This window comes from Globicephala melas, chromosome 14 (assembly GCF_963455315.2).
Source record: "Globicephala melas chromosome 14, mGloMel1.2, whole genome shotgun sequence".
NCBI lineage: Eukaryota > Metazoa > Chordata > Mammalia > Artiodactyla > Delphinidae > Globicephala > Globicephala melas.
Genome location: NC_083327.1, coordinates 20557380 through 20584361, shown reverse-complemented (window position 1 = coordinate 20584361; position 26982 = coordinate 20557380). Strand labels below are relative to the sequence as shown.

General features: G+C 38.7%; 1 protein-coding gene across 11 annotated transcripts in view; it reads right to left on the bottom strand.

The window, feature by feature from the left end:
• Nucleotides 1-26982, bottom strand: part of CFAP206 (cilia and flagella associated protein 206) — a 58647-nt gene that overhangs the window by 4891 nt on the left and 26774 nt on the right. For 5 of the 11 annotated variants that reach the window (XM_060283306.1, XM_060283308.1, XM_060283307.1 and 2 more), the window contains 10 exons: nucleotides 23634-23717; nucleotides 20658-20748; nucleotides 17972-18160; nucleotides 17023-17181; nucleotides 15743-15951; nucleotides 9492-9611; nucleotides 8146-8344; nucleotides 5903-6043; nucleotides 2805-2998; nucleotides 708-851 (listed from right to left, as the gene is read on the bottom strand). In XM_060283306.1, coding sequence (XP_060139289.1) covers nucleotides 708-851; nucleotides 2805-2998; nucleotides 5903-6043; nucleotides 8146-8344; nucleotides 9492-9611; nucleotides 15743-15951; nucleotides 17023-17181; nucleotides 17972-18160; nucleotides 20658-20694 — 1392 coding nt within the window. In that variant the 5' untranslated portion in view covers nucleotides 20695-20748; nucleotides 23634-23717. Of the gene's footprint in view, nucleotides 1-707; nucleotides 852-2804; nucleotides 2999-5902; nucleotides 6044-8145; nucleotides 8345-9491; nucleotides 9612-15742; nucleotides 15952-17022; nucleotides 17182-17971; nucleotides 18161-20657; nucleotides 20749-23633; nucleotides 23718-25825; nucleotides 25939-26982 lie in introns of all 11 variants that reach the window. The other 6 variants (XM_030859455.2, XM_060283304.1, XM_030859456.3 and 3 more) reach the window with 3 other exon arrangements.

The window sequence follows — 26982 nt, the reverse complement described above, 5'->3', positions numbered from 1 at the left end:
CACCTTATAGGTGAGCACAATTAATTAAAACTATTATATACATCAGTAGAGAGACAGAGTAGAGATTGAGAAAAGGAGATAGAAAGATAGCAACTATCATTGTTCTAGTTACTGGCTGATATAATTTGAGAGCAGTTTCATGCTTCTGTATTTCTATATATGCTTAAAACTAAAGATAGGGACTTCCCTGGTGGTGCAGTGGTTAAGAATCCACCTGCCAATGCAGGGTACACGGGTTCGATCCCTGGTTCGGGAAGATTCCCACATGTCTCGGAGCAACTAAGCCCGTGCGCCACAACTACTGAGCCCACGTGCCACAACTACTGAGTCCGTGTGCCACAACTACTGAAGCTCACATGCCTAGAGACCGTGCTCCGCAACAGGAGAAGCCACCACAATGAGAAGCCCTTGCACTGTAACAAAGAGTGGGCCCCGCTCGCTGCAACTAGAGAAAGCCCACGCGCAGCAACAAAGACCAAATGCAGCCAAAAATAAATAAATAAACTAATTAAAAAAAAAAACCTAGAAGATAATCTTACAATGTAAAGCTGGAAAATTATAAATTATACTAATTATTTTTATTTTAGCAAAAAAAACTGTGTACAACTCACTATTTTATATAAATAATTTAGCTTACCAACTCTATGAGTAACAACATATTAGAATTCCCCAACCTATAAATAATTTTAGAAAATATTGTTACAAACCAATTTTATAGCTTTTCTTCTTAATTCCCATTCATTCCACTCATATGATCTCACAATTGTTGGTGGCAATAAATGTGTATCCGTCTGTGTGCTACTTTCACACCTTGCAATTGGTTTTATGTAATGTTTGTCAACCTCTTTCATCTAAAGAAGTGGAGTTTTGTAATTAATATTTGTAAAAAATAAACATTATTTACAGATAACTGAAATATTTAGCTAAAATTGACAAAATATTAGGAAAACAACATGAAACATACTTGTAAATACCAGCAAAATTTAAAAAGTTCATAATTAGCGAGCCAAATGTAATTACTTTCCCAGGCATTAGGAATTTGTGCCTGATTTTTTGAACTTAATGTAAGAGGTGTACTTTGGAAGGAGAAAACCTAACATCACTCATCCCAAGTCAAATGTCCCTCTCCAATGTTCACAGTGGGGAGCATAAGTGAATACCTTATTGGAAATGGACAGAAGTTTAGAATAGCTGTTAAAGATTAGGTATACATCACATTTGTTTAAAGTATCAGAACATCTTTAGAAGATATCTTAAACTCGAGCTCTGCATACACAGCAGATTATTATCTATTTTAGTGGAATATATTCATCTTTCTGCCGAAGCACCCAGAAGCTCACTATTAAAATATTAAGTATTCAGTGATTCCAGGCGAAACAAGTTATGATTATGCTGGAAATGAAGTTGCTGGAGCGGGTGGCAGAGGTTTAAGAAACTCAAGTCCTAGTAAAGAGGAGGGGGAAGAGATGAACTTCTTTCCCCAAATCAAGAAACAGATGATTACTGAACGCCTACCATTGAGCGTAAGATATAATTTTTGCCTTCAAAATGATCTTATGATATACTTAGGTAGGTAAAAAGATGCTGAAAAGATAATTTACAATATTATGCAAGTAAATGGCAAGAAAAAATAATGAATACAGCATTGAAATATGAAGAAAGAATACTCACTTCCATAGGTATTAAAGGTCAGCGAAGGATTAAATACACAGGATTAAGTACACAGAAAGGGAAAAACAAGACCAGGTATGTAGAGGAAAACTGTTCTTTAATAGACAAGTATCTACATACAGCACACCTCCCTGGTTATCTGATTCTAGCCTTTCATTGTCTTTGTGCTATCTTAAAAGGGCAGCTGGAGCATCACATCAACAGACTGGCAGTGTGGTATGAGAACAAGAGTGCCAACAGCTGCCCCTTCTGACCTAGTTGTCCTTGGCTGGATGTCAGTCTTCTTGCCCAAGTGTTCAGACCATCCTCTGTTCCTCACTGTCACCAGCCCCATCATCCTCTTACCAGTCACTGCTGGGATCCCTGCCAACCTGGTCAGTCGTATCCACACCCACCTGCTTCACTGTCAAAATGTTGATAAATATAACAAACACAAACCATTTATAAACCAGGTATTGCGGGGTTTTAGTTTAGTGAGTTTAAAAGAGGTAAATTAAACAAGAGAGGATGACAGAAAGAGCAATTAAAATGTGAACAGTACAAATGAGAGACAAAGAGGAAGAAAACAAGGATACACAGTGGTAGAATGTGAGCCCCGTGCAGGCAGGGGTTGCTACCTGCTTTGTTCACTGTGCCCAGAATCATGCCTGGTGCACAGCAAGCGGCTCAGTAAGTGCCTGCTGAATGAATTAAGGAATCGGCACACACACACACACAGAAACACACCTTCAGATCCATTTTGTGGCCTTTCAGACTACTGCAATTTAAACCTGTTAAATTATTTTACAGTTCTGAGCCTAAGTTACCACCTATGTTATCTGTGCTAAGCTCCTTCCATTTTAGATAAGGAAATACTGTAGTTCCAATTATTTATCTAAATGTAGTCTTGCTCTCTCAGATTTTTCCAGTCTAATTCATCAATTTAACTCCTTGTCCTGTTTTCATTTATTCTTTGTGGATTTCCTTAGTTTCCATCTTCAGATGTGAACCCCTTTCAGATAACCTGTAAAGGCCCTCATTCTGACCCTGTCTCTTGCCTGGACTTGGGGGACCATTCTACAGCAAAACGTAACTTTTTTTTATTAACTACACTTTTAAATGTCATGAATTCTTAAAATGCCTACCCTGCTTACCTGAGAGTTTGGAATAAGGGTTTCAAACTGTTGATGAAGTTCCAGTAGCTCAATCAATTCTGCATTTTTTTTGGCTTTTTCTCTAATTTTATCAATGTAATTTTCAGGATTTTCTGCAAATGAATATGCAGCATCTCTGGTATTGAAAGTGTAATACTTTTCTTTATGTTTCAAAATTCCAATTGCTGGATTTCCTGAAAATTAAGAAAAGGAATTGAATTTGATATGAAATACTGAGACTTCCCTGGTGGCGCAGTGGATAAGACTCTGTGCTCCCAACGCAGGGGGCCTGGGTTTGGTCCCTGGTTGGGGAACTAGATCCCGCATGCATGCCACAACTAAGAGTTTGCATGCCAAAACTAAGGAGCCCTGGAGCCGCAACTAAGGAGCCCACCTGCCGCAACTAAGACCTGGTGCAACCAAATAAATAAATAAATAAATATATTGTTAAAAAAAGATATGAAATACTGATTCCATGTTTATAATACATTCATAGAACCATTCCCTATACACTCTATTTTTAACATATCACTTATGTGATATGTTAAATGTTAAATGATAGCTAAAATGTTACAACTAGCAATTTTAAGTTATATTTTGTTAAATTATATTTTACATAAAATTCAAATGAAATTTATTTTATACATTTTTTAATTATTTTATTTTATTTTATTTTTTGGCCACACCATGCAGCATGCAGGATCTTAGTTCCCTGACCAGGGATCAAACCTGTGCCCCCTGCACTGGGAGCATGGAATCTTAACCACTGGACCACCAGGAAATCCCATATTTTTAAATTATGATTTTGTCTAAAAATATTTCACTATCCAGATATAAGTGTTTAAAAATCTTTTATGAGAAGCCACTTAATCATCTAGCAGGTTTTTCAAATCTCCTTAAACTAAACTAACTACTAGAAGCACAGTTTTTAAAATAATTCTGTAAGAACAACAAAAATGAAACATCTGTTCCAAAATGTACATTTGCATGTTAGAAAGTATCTCCCACTATGAAAAGATACTACATAAAATATGGGTTATAAGTATCCACAGTTTGTGGGAATTATATAGGAAACGGTAACACTGTCTTATTTATTTATTCTTTCACTTATTCAACGAATATTTACTGACCCTGTTCTTGGCACTGAGGATACAGAGAAAAGAAATGAATCAATACACCATAGCCCAGAGAGTGATCAGTGCTACAGAAAACAAGTGAGCAAAGCAGGTTAAACACATAGTAAAAGGAAGAAGGGCGAGATTGATATTTTAAGTTGGGTGATCAGAGAAGGCTGAATAAGATGAGGGAGCAAGATATGTAGCTGTGGGGGAATAGAGCTGTCCAAGTAGAGGGAATAGCAAGTGCAAAAGATTCGAGGTGAAAATGAGCTCGGAATGTTCGAGAACAGCAAGAAGGCCAGTGGGGCTAGAGCAGTGCACAAGGGAACGAGAGGTGAGCAGTAAAGTCAGTGATGTCATCTGAAAAGGACCCTGCCTGGTAAGCCCCAGCATTACCCGGGGACTCAAGCCCTGTGGCCTGCAGTTCCGAGGAAGGAGGGACTCTCACGGGATTCCTCCGAGGCAGTGCAGGTGGCTGGTGCCCAGGAAATATTGTAGCACGTAGAAATAAAGTCTCCAGACTAGCTGATTCTGAGAGGATTCTAAACGCAAAGCCCCTCAAGCCCTTCTACTTTTTTTCTCTTTCTCCCCCTTTCTTAGAATCATAGTTGGTAGGAGCTGGAAGGGACCAAACAGACCTCCTAGTTGGTCCTTCTTTTCCTGACGTGGAAGCTGAGGTCCACAAAAGACAAGAGATTTGCTGAAAGTTACTCTGTTTACTAATGGAACAACGGGGACTAGAACCCAGGCTCTCCCAGGACTTCCCTGGTGGTCCAGCAGTTCAGACTCCGCACTCCCAGTGCAGGGCGCCCGGGTTCATCCCTGGCCAGGGAACTAGATCCTACATGTGTGCTGCAACTAAGAGTTTGCATGCGCAACTAAGAAGCCCACATGCCACAACGAAAAAAAAAAAGATTCCTCATGCCGCAACTAAGACCCAGCACAGCCAAAAATAAACAATAAATAAATATTAAAAAAGAAAAATAAACCAGGCTCTCCCAATCTTGGCCCATAGCTTTTCCAACCACATCATGCTACCTCTGTGTCACCCCACATCCATGTTTCTGTGTTTGTGTCTCTCATGACTCCCTTCCCTTCTTATTTGTGGAGGCAGAGAGAGAGAGATTTGGGGTGGGGGGGAGCGAAGGGAAGGAAAAAAAAGACAAGGGGAGAAAGAAATCATCTCCATTCTATTGCTTTACTTCTTCACAGCTCTTGATTGTTTTCTCCTGTCAGTGACCCTCACAGGACCTCAGAATACTATTCTCTCAGTTCTCCCAAGGTAAACCTTTTATTACTCGCATAATGAAAAAATCTCTACCATAAAAAAAAAAAATGAGTCAATGTGTATGTTCTCTAGCCTGTATACACACAATCCCAATAATTCTTTGTAATAATTCTATTACCAATTCACATGGTACTTTTTGGATAATAATTTATTTCATCTCAATTTCTGATTTACTCTTTAGAGAAGTTCTAGTAATATATACATCATAAAAAATTGTACTTGATAAAATACTGGCCATGTCCTTATACAGAAATCCTGATCTATGTTAACGGAATATAACCATAAAGTGACAAAGAATATTGTTTAATAAACATATCAGTCAAACTGTTGCGCTTTCAAGTAATCACTTTGGAAGATGATCTATTTTAGGAATGCCACATAACACTTCTGAAATCCTTCATCGACATATGAGTCATCCCCCTTTTATGATGTTGTAGCATCCATATTTCATTATATACACATTCCATCACTTATCGCTTGTATTGTAATTTCTTGTTTATGTCAGTCTATCGGGTTATGCTGCGAGCACTTCAAAGATAAATACTGCATTTAGGTCATCTTTGTAGCTCCTTTCCTAGTTCACCATTAGAGTCCATAAAATTTTACAAAGTGAGTGAGTGAGTGAGAATGAGGACACATCATTTAAAGAAAAAATTGGAGAAGGGAGGACAGTATTATTTCCAATGATATACCTGGAAGAAGAAGACCATCTGTTGTAGCAAATGTGTAAGCACAAAATCCTCGATACTGAATCAACAATTTATCAAAATTGGTTGTTGTTTCTGGGAAAAGCCATTCTAGTTTTCTGAAATCCGCCAGATTTACTCTCTCTTCTAAAATGAAAAGGAGCACAAGAAAAACCATATTCAGTGGGAAGAGTAAACCACCCAGGAAACGAGCAGAAGAGACCGGCTACTATGTGACTAAAACAGAGATGAATTAACTTCGTTCAAGACAGTGTAGCTCTTAATAATAGGCGAGGTGGCAAAATACTTTGAATATGATGCTTATATACTAGGACTGTCAGTTCTTTAAACAACTGAGAATGTTCTGAGCAGAAAGAGTCAAGGAAACATCTCTTAGTAACTTAGTAATTTTGGTAACAGAGGATATACTTTTCTATTCTTCACACTTCTAAAAAGTCTTCCTAGTTTTGCCGATTTTTTTTACGCAAATAAAAACGCGAATTAATAAAACATTGATCCCCGAGGTTCTTACTTTTGCAGTGCTACCTACACTTCTGTTTCTGGCTCTGTATCCAAACAGCAGACACTACAAGTGACCCCGTGGCTACAGCTGGAAGTAAATGCATACTTTGGAGAAAACAGACCTTCTTCACTCTTTTTTCCTGATATGCCTGAACGCCTCAAACGGTGATGAGATGTGGTGAGGATAGCTAGTGGGAAGCAGCCGCATAGCACAGGGAGATCAGCTCGGTGCTTTGTGACCGCCTGGAGGGGTGGGATAGGGAGGGTGGGAGGGAGGGAGACGCAAAAGGGAAGAGATATGGGAACATATGTATAACTGATTCACTTTGTTATAAAGCAGAAACAAACACACCATTGTAAAGCAATTGTACTCCAATAAAGATGTAAAAAAAAAAAAAAAGAACATTGGGTCTCCCAATTCCCTGGAGCAGTAACTTGATAAACTGTGTTCTAGTGAATAAAAACGTTTGACTTATAGTAGGAAATGGCACGTCTTGCCAATATAGTTGAGTTTAATACCTACTGCTGAAGTGACTTTAATTTTTCAGTTTCATTTAGTATTTGCACAGATATGCTGTTTTAACAAAATGAAAAAAGTAGGAAAAACTAACTGGATGTTTTTGAGTCTCTCTGATTTCATTTTCAGATTTTATGTATTCTAATAATTTAAGAATGCAAATTACCGCTACGTTTTTTTTTCACATCTTTATTGGGGTATAATTTCTCTACTAAGTTGTGTTTGTTTCTGCTGTACAACAAATTGAATCAGCTATATGTATACATATATCCCCATATCCTCTCCCTCTTGCATCTCCCTCCCACCCTCCCTATCCCACCCCTCTAGGTGGTCACAAAGCACCGAGCTGATCTCCCTGTGCTATGCAGCTGCTTCCCACTAACTATCTATTTTACATTTGGTAGTGTATATATGTCCATGCCATTCTCTCACTTCGTCCCAGCTTCCCCCTCCCCCTCTCCCTCCCCCCATCCCCATGTCCTCAAGTCCGTTCTCTACATCTGCATCTTTATTCCTTCCCTGCCACTGGGTTATTTTTTGCCTTTACACAACCAGAATGTGAAAAGGAAATTTGGAGAGTCAATGATCTAATTTCACTTTCTGGATAAACTTTCTTTTTAGGCAACAATTCAAATCCCAGACTCTATTTTGACATTTCTCATGAATTTTGAGTTGTCTTTAATAAGACAGCAGGGACTAAACAAGTAAAAGGAAGTTTATTGATAAAAACAGCCTTTCTATAAGAATCAATGCATCTCTTAAAGGCCCTAAAATAAGCTCAATTTTATAGGGATAACATTTATTGATTTATAAATTTCAACCTGAATCTGGGGTACATATATGGCAAATAGCATTCCAAAGAAATGGAGCTTTGTTTGCAACAAATATAGCAAGGATTAATATCCTTTTCTACTACAAACCGATAATAATATCACTAAGACTACAACAGAAACCTATAAGCACAGGAAATCATTGTTAACCAAAACACTAACAATAACACTAGGAATGGTTATTGCTGGATAGCAAACTCTTCAGTTTATATATTTTCTGTTTTCCATATTCTCTATAATGAACATTAGCAGTCTTACAATCAAGAAAGATATTCAAAACTTTATCAGAAAGATACACCTGAAAATTTTAAAACAAAAGAGTGAGTTTATTCTAGAGGTAATTTTAAGAGGAAGAGGAAATAATGCATGATTTCTGTTACCCATGTGCTCTTTCATTCTACACGCATCAGTTTTCACAGTCACTCCATCAAGAAGAGCTTGCATCACTTTCTCAGGAAAGAACAGTTCATGAGTCCCCAGAAATGGCTCAAGATGAGTAGATAAATTACTGAGGATGCTAATCAAAACAGCTTCATCCTGAAAGCTAGTCCACAGATTGGAAAGGGCAATGAAGATGGGCTGAGGAAGAGACAAAAATTTTCAAAGTGTCACTGTTTAATAAAATTACAAATCACTCTACTCTTAAAAATAAGTACAAATTTTTGTTTGTAAAGAGATTAATTCTCCCGTAAGACAAGTAAAAGTCTCATGAAATTAGATGACAGAATCTCAGTAGAAATTGGACTCATAAATTATGAGAAAATAAACTTGTATATCAAAGCATTTTATTTTGGTATGATTGCCAGTAATAGTTTACTCAAAAAAGCCAAATACACATGATCACCTAAAAAACATTCATGGACGCTTCACCTCAAAAGGTCTAGGGGAAAACAGCTTTTTTTAAAAAAAGCTAAATATGACTCATTATAATTAGATTTATCTGGCTCAGTTACAATTCAAAAGAACTTGGAAAGTCTAGGGATACATCTTGGGCCATTTCTTTTTTTTTTTTTTGGGGGGGGGCCATTTCTTGTGAGCTTATAAGTTAAAGATTTTGTGTCAGTGACATAAAGTATTTTTTATTCATATTAAAGGTCACTGACTTACACAACAAATAAAAAATTAATCAGGCCCTGGCCCTACTTATAAGTGAAACAACTTAGCCTTTTGTTTCCAGGCTTTTAAAGTCAAATGTTGGGAATGATTACAGAAAATGATCAGAGACTCAAAATGCTCTATAAAATACTGCACGTACATCTTGTACTTCTTTGGGGCTCCCAGATTTGCCCATAGGGTGGTACAGATAATCAGAAAGTCAGAATAAGTGCAGGCCTGGTAAACAAAGTGATTTTATCTGTCTTTTCAGAAAGGTCACAAGTTACATCACCTCTGTGCTGAAGGCAATTTCTTAACCAGCTACTGTAAAAACGTTTTCAACACTGCACTATGGATTATTTTTGCTGCCACAGATAATACTGTTATTATGGTTATTATAATATATATCTGCACTCCGCTGAGTAGCAATGGCCTACCAAGGGAATCCAACTTATAACATCCTGGTTATATGATTATTACTACAAAATAACCAAAAACAACAGGATCACCTCATATAAAGCTAATATTATATTTTTAGTAATTAAAATTAAAATTACTTCTGATCCAACTTTATAGGACTTAAAAGTACATTCACTTTTAAACAAGGTCAAAGTGGATGACAAATGCTTACAAAGACTTGTGATGTTGGGACAGCCGTCTTTGATTTTACAGTAAATTGTAATTGTTCCAGTTGGGCTCCTAACTGCTTTATCATCATTTCCACTTCTTGAGCACAAGTAATTATATCCGACTGTGAAGACAACATAATTGGCATTCATTATTTTTATAATTTTACTACAAACATTATGTATGTTTTAAGCCCTACCTGCTCCCCACATCTCCTGAAAGTAAGCTCAGTAAGAGCAAGGATTCTGCTCTCCATGGTATCCCCAACACGAAGAACAGAACTGGCACGTGGATGGCACTCCAGAAACATTTGTTGAATGGATGAATCTTTTGAAATACAATGGCTATAATTTTTCTCAAATGTATACAGGTATTCTTCGATATTCAGTATAATTGCATTCCCGAGCAGTGGATCCTCTAACACAGTTTTCTAGAACTGTTATTTTCCCATTCCTCAAAGATAAAATTCATGAGGTATTCCTTTGAGAACTACTTTGATACCCAGATTTTTAAAAATTGCTTTCAAGAATGCAGAAAATGTTAAAAATCACAGCATTGAAAGAAAAACAATATATTTCTCATACAACCATAGCAATCTGAAAATAAGGTGCTAAATGCTGAATCTGAAATAATTACTAACATTTATTCTTATTATGTGCTAAGCACCATATTAAATACTTGTTAAGTACAAAAAGAGGTAAGTACAAATAAGAAAACCAAGGTACAGAAAGGTAAGTAAATTGCCCAAGAATACACAGCTAATGAGGGGCAGAATCATGGTTCTACACCAGATCGTCTGAGTCCAGGGCTCTTATCCTAAGATGTGACCAGAAATGGCAGTGGTATGGGGTTATTAGCACAGTGTTAAAGAGTAACAATTACATGAAGAGAAAAAAACTGCATTTGAATTCTCAGATATCTGTAACCTAACTATATGTTTTACTAGACTATTTTTAAATGACAAAAATTATTACTTCATAAGAAATATCAGATATCATCATTGTATTTCAACTAATGAATTTTTTTATTCACAATGTAATGTGCATCCTGTTTCAATTTTACCCATACTACTCTAAGCATCTCCCCTCCTCTTGCCTCATTCTCCCATTATTTCTTTAAAATAAAATTTATAATAATAATTTACATATTGTTTATCCTATCTAATAAGTCTCTTCTCTGCCCCTCAGAGTTTTTCCCCTTGATTGCTAGTTTTCTTTTAGGAATCAAATATGAAAATGCAGTCCTTAAAGTCTTTAGATTTGTACACAATCAACAAGAAACAGAAATAATTCTGCATATGTTCTCCAAAGTAAAAGTTACATTCAATACATAACACTTCTTTCAAAACTATAAGTAAAGATACTCCAGACCTACTCCCCTAAGCTATGCTTGCAGGCTCCATTCACAGATTAGGCACACAGAACTTCTTGATTTTTCCTGATAGTGTCCTAGAACAATCCCTGTTTGCATTTTACCAAAAAGAACTTTCCAACTAAAAATTCTACATGGACATTTTTCCAAAGAAGACATACAGAAGGCCAACACGTACACAAAAAATTGCTCAGCATCTCTAATCATCAGGAAAATGCAAATCAAAACCACAATGAGATATCACTTCGCATCTGACAGAATGGCTACTATCAAAATGACGAGAAATAACAGGCGTTGGCAAAGATGTGGGGATAAAAAGGGAACACACGTGCACTGTTGGTGGGAATGTAACTTTGGTGCTGCCACTATGGAAAAAGTAGGGAGGTTCCTCAAAAAATTAAAAACAGAACCACCACATCACCCAACAATTCCGTTTCTGGGCATGTGTCTGAAGGAAACAAAAACACTAACTCAAGAAGATATATGTGCCCCCATGTTCACTGCAGCATTATTTACAAGGAGTCCTGCCATTTGCAGCAACAACAGTGAAACTTGAAGGAATTTTACTAAGTGAAGTAAGTCAGACAAAGACAAATATCATATGATCTCACTTATATGTGGAACCTTTCTTAAAATTTTTATTTATTCTTTTTTTAAAGATTTATTTTTTATTTATTTTTGGCTGTATCAGGTCTTAGTTGCGGCACGTGGGGTCTTCGCTGAGGCACGCGGGATCTTTTGTTGTGGCGTGCAGTCTTCTCTCTTCTCTCTAATTGTGGCGTGTGGGTTTTCTCTTCTCTAGTTGTGGCACGCGGGCTGGGCGGGTAGGCTCTGTAGTTGTGGTGTGCGGGCTCCAGGGTGTGGGGGCTCTGTCGTTTGTGGCACACGGGCTCTCTAGTCAAGGCGCACAGGCTCAGTAGTTGTGGCATGGGGGCTTCAGTTGCTCCGTGGCATGTGGGATCTTAGTTCCCTGACCAGGGATCGAACCCGTGTCCCCTGCATTGCAAGGCGGATTCTTTACCACTGGACCACCAGGGAAGTCCCTGGAATCTTTTTTTTTAATTGAAGTACAGTTGATTTACAATGTTGTGTTAGTTTCTGATGTATAGCAAAGTGATTCAGTCATACATATAAAAGTTTTTCAGGTTCTTTTCCATTATAGGTTATTACAAGGTATTGAATATAATTCCCCGTGCCATACACAACAGGACCTTACTGCTATATGTGGAAACTTAAAAAAAACAAAACTGAGCTCATAGGGCTCCCCTGGTGGCGCAGTGGTTGAGAATCTGCCTGCCAATGCAGGGGACACGGGTTCGAGCCCTGGTCTGGGAAGATTCCACATGCCGCGGAGCAACTAAGCCCATGTGCCACAACTACTGAGCCTGCGCGTCTGGAGTTTGTGCTCCGCAACAAGAGAGGCCGCGACAGTGAGAGGCCCGCGCACCGCGATGAAGAGTGGCCCCCGCTTGCCGCAACTAGAGAAAGCCCTTGCACAGAAACGAAGACCCAACACAGCCAAAAATAAAATAAATAAATAAAAATTTAAAAAATAATAATAACTGAGCTCATAGATACAGAGAACAGATTGGTAGTTGCCACAGGTAGGGGAGGGGGATGGGAGTGGGCAAAATGGGTGAAGGTGGTCAAAAGGTACAAACTTCCACTTATAAGATACATAAGCCGTGGGGATGTAATGTACAGCATGGTGACTATCACTGGTTAACAATACTGTATTGTACAATTGAAAGTTGGTAAGAGAGTAGATATTAACAGTTCTCATCACAAGGAAAAAAAATGTAACGATGTGGCGAAGAATTTAACTAGATTTATTGTGGCCATCATTTTGTAATATATACATATATGGAATCATTATGCTATACATCTGAAACTAATATAATTTTGCATGTCAATTGTATCTCAATAAAAAAGCTAGTTTCACTTAGCACTATCCTTGATGATGCAGTAAAATGTATTAATTTGACTGAATTTTGACCTTTAAGTGCACAGCTTTTTAATAATCAGTGTGATCAAACAGAAAGTGTATATAAAACACTTCTATTGCATATTAAAACACATAGTTCTCTTACATGACTGGATTGCAAGCTGAAATAGCCTTTTTTCCCCTCCAGTAGAACAGCATTTTTACTTGAAAGAACTGGCAGACAAACTATGGTTTTTGAGCCTTAGCTACTGGAAGATATTTTCTTGAGAGTGAATGAAATGAGTCTGTCACTTCAGGAAAACGATAGTTTTTGTTACCAATGATAAAATTCACATCTTGAAAAGCCTGTATCTGCCACCACGAACTTGACAGCATCCTAACACAAAGATATTTCTAATGAGATTGTTGGAGAAAAAAAATAAGAATAAAGTCACTTCAACTTTCTTATCATAATGCAGTCCAAAAAATGCTTGGAGAAAGCATGTGAACCTAGCATTCTTCTTCCTCTCCCTCACTTTTTAATTTATAAGTTTTTCATACTTTCTTCCATGGACATTTTTCAACAAGTCTAAAACAAGCACAAATTCCACCTAACTGTTATCTTACTTGCATTATCAGAAAAATCAAGAAGTCCTGTATAATCTATGCCATGAAAGGGCCCTGCAGACAGAGCTTGGGGGGAGGAAGTGTACAAAAGTCTTGACTTACATATTTTAAGAAATGTTGTGTGTCACGCGACATTTACCTGCACGATAACAATAAGTGGTTTTCTCTCTATGGTGACTGCCCTGCTCTTCAAAAGCCCACAGAGGATGGAATTCTGTTCTCTCAGCTAAGACAGTCAACAAGACTGCAATCACCCCTTCCTTTTCTCTTCCAGAGTGTTTGATTTGTTCACTGCAGCAGATAAAGTCCTGATCAAAAAACAATAACTCACTATCTTACCCAAACTATAACTGGATTTTTCAAATGTCTACGTAAACTGAATGTAGCATTGGCAAAAGAAAAATTTTGCATCAAAATCAATACTTCCAAAAAGCATATTAATAGCTGTTCAAATAATGTAGCTTTAAAAAAGAGTATTCATAGATTTCATACCCAGCAAAAGGTTTCAGCTAGACATAAACTGACGTATTTTATAACCTAGTGATAATACCGATTAAACTGTATCCATTCTGTAACAATTAACCTTAACTGTAACTAAGGTAGATTGATGGGGGAGGTTGGATAGCTAAAAACTATCATATCCTTGTCAGCCATAAAAAAGAATGAAATTTTGCCATCTGCAACAGCATGGATGGACTTAGAAGGTATCATGCTTAGTGAAATAAGTCCAACAGAGAAAGACAAGTACTGTATGTTGCCACTTATACGCAGAATCTACAAAATAAAACAAAGTAGTGAATATTAAAAAAAGAAGCAGACTCACAGATATAGAGAAAAAATGAGTGGTTACCATTGGAAAGAGGGGAGGGGGGAAGGGCATGATAAGCGTAGGGGATTAAGAGGTACAAACTACTATGTATAAAATAAATAAACTACAAGGATATATTATACAGCACAGGGAACGTAGACAATATTCTATAATAACTATAAATGAAGTATAATCTATAAAATTTTGAATGACTACGTCGTACACCTGAAACTAATACAACATTGTAAATCAAGTATATCTCAACAAAAACAACAACAAAAAAAAGAAACACTGATTAACCAGCAAAAAAGTCAGAAGGTTAAGAAAACTCATCCTGACCCTGACTGAAAGGAGTATGAGACAGTCATAAAGAGTGTTAAGACCAGAATGTGAACTTTCTAATAACACGAGCAACAGAGGGCTTGGAAATGAGATATTGTTTAGAAAAATAAGAGGTCTTCAGCTTGTGCCCCTACTGAGATGAAATCAGAGCTGTTCTGCTAATGCCCCGATGATGATGATGGTAATAAACACTGTCATCATCATCATCATCATCATCTGTTTACTGAGCTCTCACTGTCTGCAAGCACTGTTCTACCTTATTTACCTAGTGGAAACTATCAATGACCCCTTTTTACAAACGTGGGAACTAAGGCACAGAGAGGTCAAGCAACTTGGTCAAGGACACAGATTTCGTAAGTGGCAAAGTCGGGATTAGAACCCACGCAGTCTGGCTGCAGGACCCACACTTATCACTTCATATTTTCCAGCTCTCTGGGGATAGTGCTTGGCTTGTTCATTAGATCTAAAAACACCAGAAATAAAAATCTTTTCTATCAATTTTTACAATTAGAACAAATAATTACATAAAAGTTCTTTGAGTGCCAACAACCTGCCAAACTATATGTTAGACACTTGCTCTGAATGAAGGCAAACAATGCAGCATTGCTTATATATATACACACATACCTGCTTAACTACGGCAACCATGCAACAATCATATTACCGAGGAACAAAGAGAATCAACTACCCAAAATCCATTCCTGCCAACACATCTTCATTAATATCAACATCCAACTTTCCCATTTCTATTTTAGTTCTTGATCCTACAGATGCGATATATACTGAGCAGTTATTAAGGTTGCCTTCTTTATCAACGACCTGGTTCTATCTTTTGTTTTCACCCCATAATATATAAAGAGGTGGCAATAAACAACAAGGTCCTACTGTATAGCACAGGGAACTATATTCAATATCCTATGATACACCATAATAGAAAAGAATACAAAAGAAGAATGTGTGTGTTATGTGTATATACATATATATATATATATATATCTCAATCACTTTGCTGTACAGCAGAAATTAACACAATATTGTAAATCAACTCTACTTTAAAAAAAAATCTTTGTCTAACCAGTGGGTTTTTTAAAAATTAAACTAAATATTTAATTCAAAGCAAAGAATATATATACAAAGAGGCTGAATTCTGTGGGAAAGACCAGCTCTTATGAGATTAACTCACCAAAATGATCTGAAGGAAGAACTCATATTGTCGCACGTTATATAGTGCTTCTTTTAACATATAGGGCTGAAGTTCTTGACTCAAGAGTGGGTTCTCTGCTACTTTCTCGAGGATGGCTGTGTAGCGGTATGCCTGGTCCTGGACCACCTCAAGTTGGGAATCAACATGCTGAGTGGTGGCTGGGATTGCTTCCTGTAGCATAGCTGGCACTGGTTTGAGAGGTATAATAAGAGAGACATGAGGCAATCTAAAAAGGTTCAGAAGAAAAAGGCTAGAAAGTGGTCATATTTAAACATTAGGTTGAGTTAGTTTTTTTCCTCAACCAAATTAACAATAAGGAGGCATATTCAAAAAACAAGAAGACATTGCCAGAATAATAACCAAAAGTTAAAGCAGATCAGCTTTTGCTACTAAAATATAGGAGATGCTAAAGAATAGACAGGCGTTGGTGTCATGTGCTGTATTAACTATGTGCCTCTAGAAAAGCCCCTGTGTCTCTCCTTCTGTGTACCTTCTTTACTACTGGTAAAAAAGAAAATAGAAGTGTACCACTTAAGAAACTCGCTGGGATACTGAAAAATAACAGAATTGTCTAGCAAGACAGGAAACTTTATGAAGAATGGGAATTGACTTTTTAGAACAGTTTTTAAATTGCAAAAAAAACTACCTTATTGTACTAGATCAGTGATCTGGTAAAAAGACACTAACACCTTCTCAGTGGGCCTACGTGTGTACCAAATGCATAAGGAAGTTACTTCTACTGGTAGGTCTTTGAGCAAGTATTTCAATGAGTACTTTCAAACTTACAGATAATGAATGCATTAAGCATATAACAGCATAGCAGAGGCTCCTGCATTTACAGACTTGCAGATATCTCCTCTTGGACCATTTCATTCCATTAACCACATCAACAATGGTTTGCTTTTCAGGGTGATTTTTATTTTTTAAATCACTGAATTTTATTCCCTTTTGGTTATTTGACTTGGAGTAAAGAACACAAAGCCCCACTGACCTGGGGAGGCTGGCCTCCAGAAGGCCCTCTCAATCCTTTTACTGATTCATGCTCCCATACTAGCTTCAGGGTACATAAAATTTAAGGTCTTGCCCCAATAAAATGAAAAATTGCTACACATTATGAACAGTAGCTATACCTAAGGGATGGTCAAAACTGCAAACCTTGAATCTAAGAATGCCAGTGGTGTACTGTGAATTATTCTCCTCTGTTCCCATTAAATTTTAAACTTACCTAACCTATAGAATTAACTTAATGATATACCTACAGTCATCAATGCCTTCTCCTCCCTTTCCACAGTCTCGGTTAAATAAACGAATTCCAGTAACAATCATGGTGAGCTCTTTCAGCTGGCGTTCTCTGTCCTTCTTAGAAAGAGTTAGAAATGTCCCAAGCTCAGCCTGAGGAAAAACACTCTGTAGGGCAGCTAAAACAGACCACAATAAAGACCACAAAATGGTAAGTAAAGATATCAGAACGTAAAAAACAAGTTCCTTTCAGCAGAAAGTTAAGGGGCTTGTCTTTATAGAGTTACTTAGATGATTCTTTAAATGTCTGATACCTGCTTCCAGAATACATGGCAAAATTTAGCATTTATCAAGAAAGCTGAGCTACTGAAAATGATGCCATTGCCTCATGTCTATTTTCATAATTAAGCATCCATCAGTAATTTTTTGGCAATGGGCATTAAAACAAGCTTTCTAATTAGGGCCCTGAGTAGAAAAAAAATGATGCTTTAAAATAATTATGGAAGAAAGCCGCGGGAAGATTAGAGATATTGCCTATTCCTTATCTTAAAGTACGAAAGTGGGCAAGTATTTCCTGAGGATAAAACAGTGCCATTTCCCATCATCCATCCTAGGTGACAGACTCAACGCCTTTCATCAGTAGGAAATCTCCTCTCCCAGCAGTCCCCGTTCCCCAATCAGCCTGGTTAATCATACTGCCAATGTTTCTGTAGTGAAACATTGTAATAGGCCCCTAGGTACCTACAGCTCTAAGAAGATTAACAATATTCACTTCCCAAAAGTGCTACTTGAGTTTTAGTGTTGATACACTGTGTAAAAAAAATCTGGGGTAAATTTTAACCTCTTCTTTGTGCTAATTTTTTTTCAGATAAAAGAAGAAATCTTCAATACTTATAATTCAACATATTTTATAAGATACTATGTTCATGTATGTTCATGGATGGAATGGAAATGGTGTATATTTTTTACCTGTTGCCTCTCTGACAATCTTGATGTCTGTTGGGGACCCCAGCCCAGAGCGCAGTAACACGTAGCTGACGATCTTGCGGTAGAGGCTTTCCAGTTCTTCTCGAACACATGCTCGACTATCTGTAATTTCTCTGCTAACAGAGCTTAATCTAGACTCTATGACCCGGTGATGTTCTTCGAGAAATTCCTCTAAAATTGGCAAAGGACAATGTTCCGTATATTGATACTTAGAATTCTTCTCACATAAGAAAATAGGACCAGGGGCTTCCCTGGTGGCGCAGTGGTTAAGAATCCGCCTGCTAATGCAGGGGACACAGGTTTGAACCCTGGTCCAGGAAGATCCCACATACGGCAGAGCAACTAAGCCCGTGCACCACAACTACTGAGCCTGCACTCTAGAGCCCACGAGTCACAACTACTGAGCCCACATGCCACAGCTACTGAAGCCCATGCTCCACAACAAGAGAAGCCACGGCAATGAGAAGCCCACGCACCACAAGGAAGAGCAGCCCCCGCCCGCCGCAACTAGAGAAAGCCTGCATGCAGCAACGAAGACCCAACACAGCCAAAATAATAATAATAAATAAAATTTTTTAAAAAAGAAAATAGGACCAGAGGAAAAAATGGCTTGGTATGGCAATTCTACTGCATGAAAACAAGTATTTTCGTAAGATGTAGTAAGCAAAAATGAACAGTGGCCAGCAAGTAACCTCAAGACAAAAATCTAGTGGGAAAGATTTACTACCGCGATTTAAATGGCATGCTTTATCAAAACACGTAAGCCTTTAAACAGACAATCCAAACGTAATAGCAGATAGGGCTAAAACCTCCTACTTAAGCAGAAAGTACACAAGACAATTTATAATATATATTATAAACACATACAGTATAAATATTGTACTATCTATACTCTCTAGGTAAGTAGGTGTAGTATACCGTATGTAAACACATCTAAAATAAATATCCATATAGGTAGTATAAATATTCCTCTTCAATTATGTGTACTTCTATTTTAGTTCTAGATAAATTTCCTTTGAATATCATTACTGTAATATGATGTTGCATCAAGAATGGTATCCCTCTCCCTTCTTCCTGTAATACAGTGAGGTTTAGGCTTAATCGTGGAAGGAGCCGCAGTTCACCAGCACTATAATTCTTGCAACTAAGTCAATAAGACACCCTATAACAAGGGCAATAATTAACATATCAACCATGCCCAGTTCATAGCTATAATCTTACCACAAAAACAACTCAAACTTTGAAAGTAAGAAAAATCTAAATTACATCATCAATTCCACTATTATTTATTGTTCTAAAATATTATTACTGATCAAAAAAGCAAGATATATGATTTTACACATGTAGCATAACTGAAAGGTTAATTCAGAGAGGGAAAAAAAGACAACAAAAATCACCAAATGGTTAATAATGATTGAATTACAGTGGGGCAGAGGCAATGTAGTCTACAGAGAAATTTCATTTCCTTTTTTCTCTTCTTTCCAGTTTATTTTTATTTTTTATTTTTTTATTTTTTGCAGTACGCAGGCCTCTCACTGTTGTGGCCTCTCCCATTGCGGAGCACAGGCTCCGGACGCACAAGCTCAGTGGCCATGGCTCACGGGCCCAGCCGCTCCGCAGTATGTGGGATCTTCCCAGACCGGGGCACGAACCCGTGTCCCCTGCATCGGCAGGCAGACTCTCAACCACTGTGCCACCAGGGAAGCCCTCCAGTTTATTTTTGATGTATGTAAGAAACTATTTACATAAGGAAATACGTTCTAAGCTTAAATTTCTCATCAGTCACTTCATTTTTGGGTAAGTTACATAATTTAGGTAAGCATTATACGATAATAATATAAACCAGGAAAAATAAAATCAGCAAATTAAAAAATTTTAACTTCAGTGAGCTGGTTGCTTTAATTTAAGTTATTATGTATTAGTGGTATAATAGTCAAAACACAATAGACTTGGAAACTTTTGACACTCACAAAGGCCATTGGTGTTCTTCTCATTTAGCATCTCCAACATTACTACATTCTTCAAAGTTGGAAAAAATTTCAAAAGATAAACGAAAAAGTTAAATTGTTCTTGGTCAACCAAATGAAGCCCTTGAGAAATGGAATATTGCCTGCCATCTCAGTAAACAAAGGATGTCACAGTCATCAGCACTTGCAGCCCCCCAGTGTGAGCTGGTGAGCCCTGAGGGAACTCTGGAAGGAAAGAATACCTGCCATCTAGCAGCCATCAGACTGCAGCCACTCCCCACAGTGAGCCCTGAGGAAATTCAGGATGTGAAAACACAGGATACTGGCTCCAGACAGCTGAGGTCCATATCAGTGAGCCCAGACTCTTGCATCTTCTCATACAAAGAAAAGCCCTAATTTCCTTAATTTGGGATATCAGTTCCCTTTAATTAACAATACTCTTTTGACATTAGACTATCTGCCCTTTGTTGCAAAACTTCTATATAACCTGACTCCCCCCCACCTTCCCTCCTCAGAGCAGTTCTCTCAGGGTTACTTGAGATGCTGTCTCCCCCCGGCTTGAAGTCCTAAAATTTCCCGCTGAATAAAACATAACAATCAGCTTTTAGGTTGTGAACATTTTTTAAGTCAACACCCTTATTACCTGAAATACAATATGAATCTTATTTAAAAGGGTATCAAAATCGGTAGATATATGTTACCTCGACTTGTATAATTCATATCAAAATAGACTTGCATCTTAATGGTGTCCAGGGAAGGATTTTTACTGTCCAATAGCCGAGTCACACAAAGCTAAAAAAGAAAATCACATACATGCTTCCAGTTATATTTTCTGAAAAAATCAGAAGTGTTTTCCAAAGTTATTCTCAAAATCAAAGAGCAACATCAAAGCCATTATTTCTGGTATTTATCTACCAATGACCATTTTTATTATGTTTTTTGTCATTGAGGACTTTACGCTTTATAGTTTACTTAACCAACAACATTTATTAAGTAATAAGCTACTCCCCCTGAGTTAACCAATATTACCATACCCAAGTGACTAATAGTCTAGTTGGAGGCAAGGAACTTGACCTTTTGCTTAGTCTCTGCAGCCTGAATGTGGGTGAATGCACCATGATGCTTATGCTCCTGTCTACAGCTCTTCCTGAGTCCCTTTATTACTGTTTTGGTTTTGTTTTTGTTTATTGTTTGTTTGTTTTATTTATTTTTGGCTGTGTTTGGTCTTCGTTGCTGCACGCGGGCTTTCTCTAGTTGTGGCGAGCGGGGGCTACTCTTACTTTTCTGGTGATAAGGCTTCTCGTTGCAGTGGCTTCTCTTGTTGTGGAGCACGGGCTCTAGGCGTGTGGGCTTCAGTAGTTGTGGCACATGAGCTTCAGTAGTTGTGGCACATGGGCTCAGTAGTTGTGGCTCACGGGCTTTAGAGCGCAGGCTCAGTAGTTGTGACGCACGGGCTTAGTTACTCCGCGGCATGTGGGATCTTCCCGGACCAGGGCTCGAACCCATGACCCCTGCATTGGCAGGAGGGTTCTTAACCACTGCGCCACCAGGGAAGTCCCCTCATTACTGTTTATCTGAGCCTAACACTCTTTTTTGCTGATGATGGAGGTCATGTGCATTTTATAAAACGCTGCTGCGGCTACGCCCCCTGCTCACAGACTTTCTCTGGCTCTACCTTCTGTTTCAAAATTTCTTCCTCTGGTCCATCTTCTCCTGTTTTTCCCCAAACATAGATGGCTCATCCCTTCTCTGCTTTGCCTTTAGAATAGAGGATCACCTGAATTTTTCTTTTCTTCTCTCTTCTGCACCCCCCAAGCCCAGTCTTCCCCCATCTCACCTGTTAGACTTATATTATGTCTGTACCCAGCGGGCACATCAACACCAACCCTCAACCCAACTCCCAGGCCACCAACCCTCCTTTCCTGGGAGGAGGAAGAGGGGAAAGCAGGAGTGAGGACGGAACATTATCTTTAGGGAACCCATGCACCTGGACCCCTCCAGGTGGAGAAGTGGTGTTCCAAGCACAGACTTTACAAATGCACAGACTAGCTCATCAACATGATTTTTAATTGAGAAAAAAGAAAACAATCTTTATCACTTGAATTATTATATAAATTGACAGTTAATGTACCTGTCATATTAAAAGTGTATTGAGCACAGGGAACTATATTCAATATCCTGGCATAAACCATAATGGAAAAGAATATAAAAAAGAATGTATATAAGTGTATAACTGAGTCACTTTGCTGTACAGCAGAAATTAACACAACATTGTAAATCAACTATACTTCAATAAAAAAATAAATTTAAAGAAAAAGTATATTGAGCTTGATTCTTTCCAACTTGGTTGAGTTGGAGGGAGAAAAAAAAACCAAAACTCTTCTTGAGCCATGAAAAGGAGAAAAACATTTTCTGCCCCTCCTTGATTCTCCTCCACGGCTGTCCAATCAAATTTCTGAATAACCATCAGTCATTTCCCCTATCGCTAAAAACAGGCCTTATACCACATTCTCAGATTCAGCACAGAAAGACCCAGCTCTCAGCTGCCTTAGAGAATCATGGAGTCTCTTCTGCACAGTTATTGTAATGACATATTCCCCAGCTCCAAGCTTCCAAAGCTCTTCCTGACCCTCCAGCATCTGCAGACAGACCTGCACTCCACTATGTGAACTGCTGGCTGTGCGAGTAGATAGAGATGATGAAAATTTTCTCTCCCATTTGTCTGAGCTCAGAAAATATCACGTACAAGTCTGGGAAAGCTTGTTTCAAGTCTTTTGTGTGAAGGAGGGAATTAAAATCATTAAGCCCAGGAAGAAAAAGATAAATGTTGAAATTTTAGGAAATACATTGAGGAATATCTAGAAAATAAATATTTAAGCATCTAAACCCAGTGAGTCAAACTTAAAACATATGAAAAAATTAACAATGTCTAAAGTTCCTGCCCTCTTTAGTTCTTAAAATTGCTTTTCAGGCACACCTACTTGATTCTAACGATGAATTCTTTGCTCTGGGTTCAATTTTTCCCTTCGAATTGAAAAACACAAATTACATTGAATCAATAATTATATGAATCTTAATTTAGTACTATAATTTTACAGTATATGACAAGTCAGTTAATAATGTTCTCAATGTAACATTAGATTAATAACAAGATGTCTCTGAAATACTGTGGCAGACACTGCTACCTGCCAGTATCCATACCCCTCCTTCCTAACAAAGCCCCAGTTTGGATTAAGGCAAAGACTTGGTCAGCTAAAAAAGGAAAGAAAAAACAAATCAATATCCCAGGCTCACTTGCAGTATCATTCTAGTCAATAAATGCAAACAGACGGGAGGGATTCTGGGAAAGCCTGTTATTTTCCAAAAAGAAAGTGACAGACCCAACTGCACACACATTTTGACCTTTGTCCTCTTACCTTATGCCTGCCTAGAGGTGGGAGAGCTATCTTGTGACCCTGGGGTGAAAACACATGCATGATGGTGACCCAGGAAGTCAGGAAAAATAGCCTATGTACCTCTAGACTTCGTTTTATGAGAAAAAATAAAACTCTCATTTGTCTGCACCACGATTTGGTGGGGTTTTCTTTCACGGAGCTGAAGGCAATATTGACCAACACAAATACTACATTTAGAATTGCAAGTAATAATTCAAAATTTGAGAACTGCTGGATAATCACCTTTACAAGTTTCTGCACATCACCTTTCACGAGAGTTCTATCCGTGTTAAAGCCATTACTTGGGTCCAGGACAACAGCTTTCACCTGAGAGTAGGAAAGAGTCCATTCAATTTATTTCATGTTACTACAAAATTAGTTTAACAATTTTCCATTTTTTAGATAACTTCCTCTTGACTACCCAGCAGTTGATTATTCAGCTGATTTTCTTATAACCATTAGAGGCTGAAGAAAGGGAGCAATAAGCATCAAATCTGAACATGGTGTTAGAAAAAGGACATGGAGAAACAGGTTGAAAGCAATGGCTAGATTTTACATTGGGAAACTGAATATATTTATCGTATTTTTTATTGTGTATTGTTAAAACAAAAGCAAGAGTAGAGAGACTGAGGCAGGAGACAGATGGGCTCCAGGCTAAGCATTTACCTCTAACCTCCTGCTTACATTTCATAGGGCAGCAAAAAGTGGGCTTCAGGCCAGGCACTTACAGCTAGTCTCCTGTTTGCATTTCCTGAGACAGGAGTTAGATGGGCTCCAGGTTAGACATTTAAAATCAGTCTCCTATTTACTCTCCGAAATGGAAGCTACCACAGGGACAGGGTAAATAGCCAAGTTTTGTCTCTTGGGGATGCCTTAAGATAACAGTAATGGTGAGAACAAAGAGGGGCACAAACTTGTTTGAGTAAAGGATCAAGGGATCTCTGCTTCCCTCCCACCCCACCCTTGGGGCAAGGGAGTCACTAGGCGTGCGCAGAAAGTCTCCTTGGGGGGTCAAAAGTCAGGGGACAGGGCTTCCCTGGTGGTGCAGTGGTTGAGAGTTCGCCTGCCGATGCAGGGGATGAGGGTTCGTGCCCCGGTCTGGGAAGATCCCACATGCCGTGGAGCAGCTGGGCCCGTGAGCCATGGCCGCTGGGCCTGCGCGTCCGGAGCCTGTGCTCCGCAATGGGAGAGGCCACAGCAGTGAGGGGCCCGCGTACCGAAAAAAAAAAAAAAAAAAAAAAGTCAGGGGACAATGCCAGGCCACAATGAGTCTTGCTTCTCCCAGATGCCTTTGCATCGAGATCCATCTTGGCTGAGAGGTGCATGCGCACCTGGGGAGAGGGTCCTGAAACAAATTAGCCAGGGGGTAAAAAGACGATTGCCAGAAGGAAGGCAAAGACCTGGAAGAACTGACCTACATAAATGATTTAACTGCCCGTTTACCGCACTCCTCCTCATTAAGGAGGACGCCCACACCCTTTCTCTCCAGATGTGCATCTCTGCCCACCTTCTTTTTTTCTTTTTTAATAAATTTATTTAGTTATTTGTTTATTTTTGGCTGCATTGGGTCTTTGTTGCTGTGCACAGGCTTTTCTGTAGTTGCAGCGGGCGGGGCTACTCTTCATTGTGGTGTGTGGGCTTCTCATTGTGGTGGCTTCTCTTGTTGCAGGGCACAGGCTCTAAGCACACGGGCTCCACTAGTTGCGGCACATGGGCTCAGTAGTTGTGGCACACGGGCTTAGCTGCTCCGCAGCATGTGGGATCTTCTGGGACCAGGGCTCAAACCCGTGTCCCCTGCATTGGCAGGCAGATTCTTAACCACTGCGCCACCAGGGAAGTCCCTGCCTAGCTTCTGTCTTAACTAAACAAACTGTTTCTCTGTGTGCTCCCCCACTTGTTGTTGTGCTATGTCTCTAATAATAAACTTTCTACCTGTTTTTACAGTTTTGCCTCCGTGAGAAATGCGTTTTCCACTGGGGGCAAGAGCGAGGGAAAAATAGCTTCTAGCCTCTAGCCCTTGCTGGTCTGGTGGCTAAGATTCCTGGTTTTCATCCAGGCTACCCAGGTTCAACTCCTGGGCAGGGAATTAAGATCTGGCTTCACGCCATCGCTCACTGCTGCCTCTCCGAGATGAAGGCAATCAGTAATTTTTACAACAGTGAACAAAAATACATCTTAAAAAAACTCCCACATAGGAAAACATTATTGATGTTTCTAAAACTTATCAAGATCTTCTAAATCAGTCTCCTAAATCGAGAACTAACATGCTTTATAGACTTAAAAATATATATTTCTGGCTAACTTGTCCAACGGTCTCAGGATGTTTTCAACGGAATAACAGTTAGGAAAACACCACAGAATTTTAAGAGGAAAATGGGCACCGCTTAAACACATTTTTTAATAAAGCAGTAATTCACAAAAATATTCATTCTTACCATAAAAGCAACCAGAGTTTCAGAAACAATCTCTCCATGGGCTGCACATTCTTGTCCTATTTCTCGAATGATATTCTTTATAACACTTTCAGCCTGAGTGGGAGGCATTCTGGCTAAATAAAAAGATTTTTTTAATTGCATTTATATACTATTTTTTCCTCTTTAGATTTCACCACTAACATATTTGTAAAGTCATATTATTTATTAACTTATTAGTATTTACGAGTATCTAGGCCCCTCCTGTTTTCATCACTTTGTTTCATATTTATAAAAATGACAGTGAGAGCAACTGGAATGCTTCAAATGATTGAAACATTCCCTCTTTATTTAAATGATGGTGGTTACCAAAAGTACATTTATAGCATGATATTTTTAAATTTAAAAAAAGGTTAAGGGCTTCCTTGGTGGTGCAGTGATTGAGAGTCCGCCTGACGATGCAGGGGATACGGGTTCGTGCCCCGGTCCGGGAGGATCCCACATGCCGCGCAGCGGCTGGGCCCGTGAGCCATGGCCGCTAAGCCTGTGTGTCCGGAGCCTGTGCTCCGCCACAGGAGAGGCCACAGCAGTGAGAGGCCCACATACCGCAAAAAAAAAAAAAAAAAAAAAAAAGGCTAAACACTATTGGGGGCAGGGTGGAGTAGAATTAATGAGAAACCCCACTCCCATTTGTGTAGGCGGCCGAGTCCAGCTTGAAAGAGGAAATGCTTATTCCACCACATTCACTAAATGACCTTTCATAATTATGACTCTTGGAAAACAATTCTTGCTTGGATCGTCTAAATTCTCTTCCTAGCACAACCAAGTTGGCATTTAGACTCTTGATTAAAAACATAAAAGCAAAAAATATTACAGGAGTTATGCATCACGGAAAAAAATGAACTCCTGGTTATTAATTCCATTTACTATAAACCAGGAAAAGGTGGCGGGTTTTAATGGCTATCAGGTTTTCTGATTCGTACCAGTAACTGAGCACAGGGGAAATAAGCATGTAGAGAATAAAAAAGGCAATCCCAGGTAGATAAAGCTAACTTTCAGCGTTATTAGGGTTCAGGTAGGGTCAACAACACGTCATCTTGTCCAACAGAACCGGAGTGCCCGGTTTCCATCGTGACCCGACCCTTTCCTAGCTGAGACCTCGGGCATCTGCTTCACCTCTC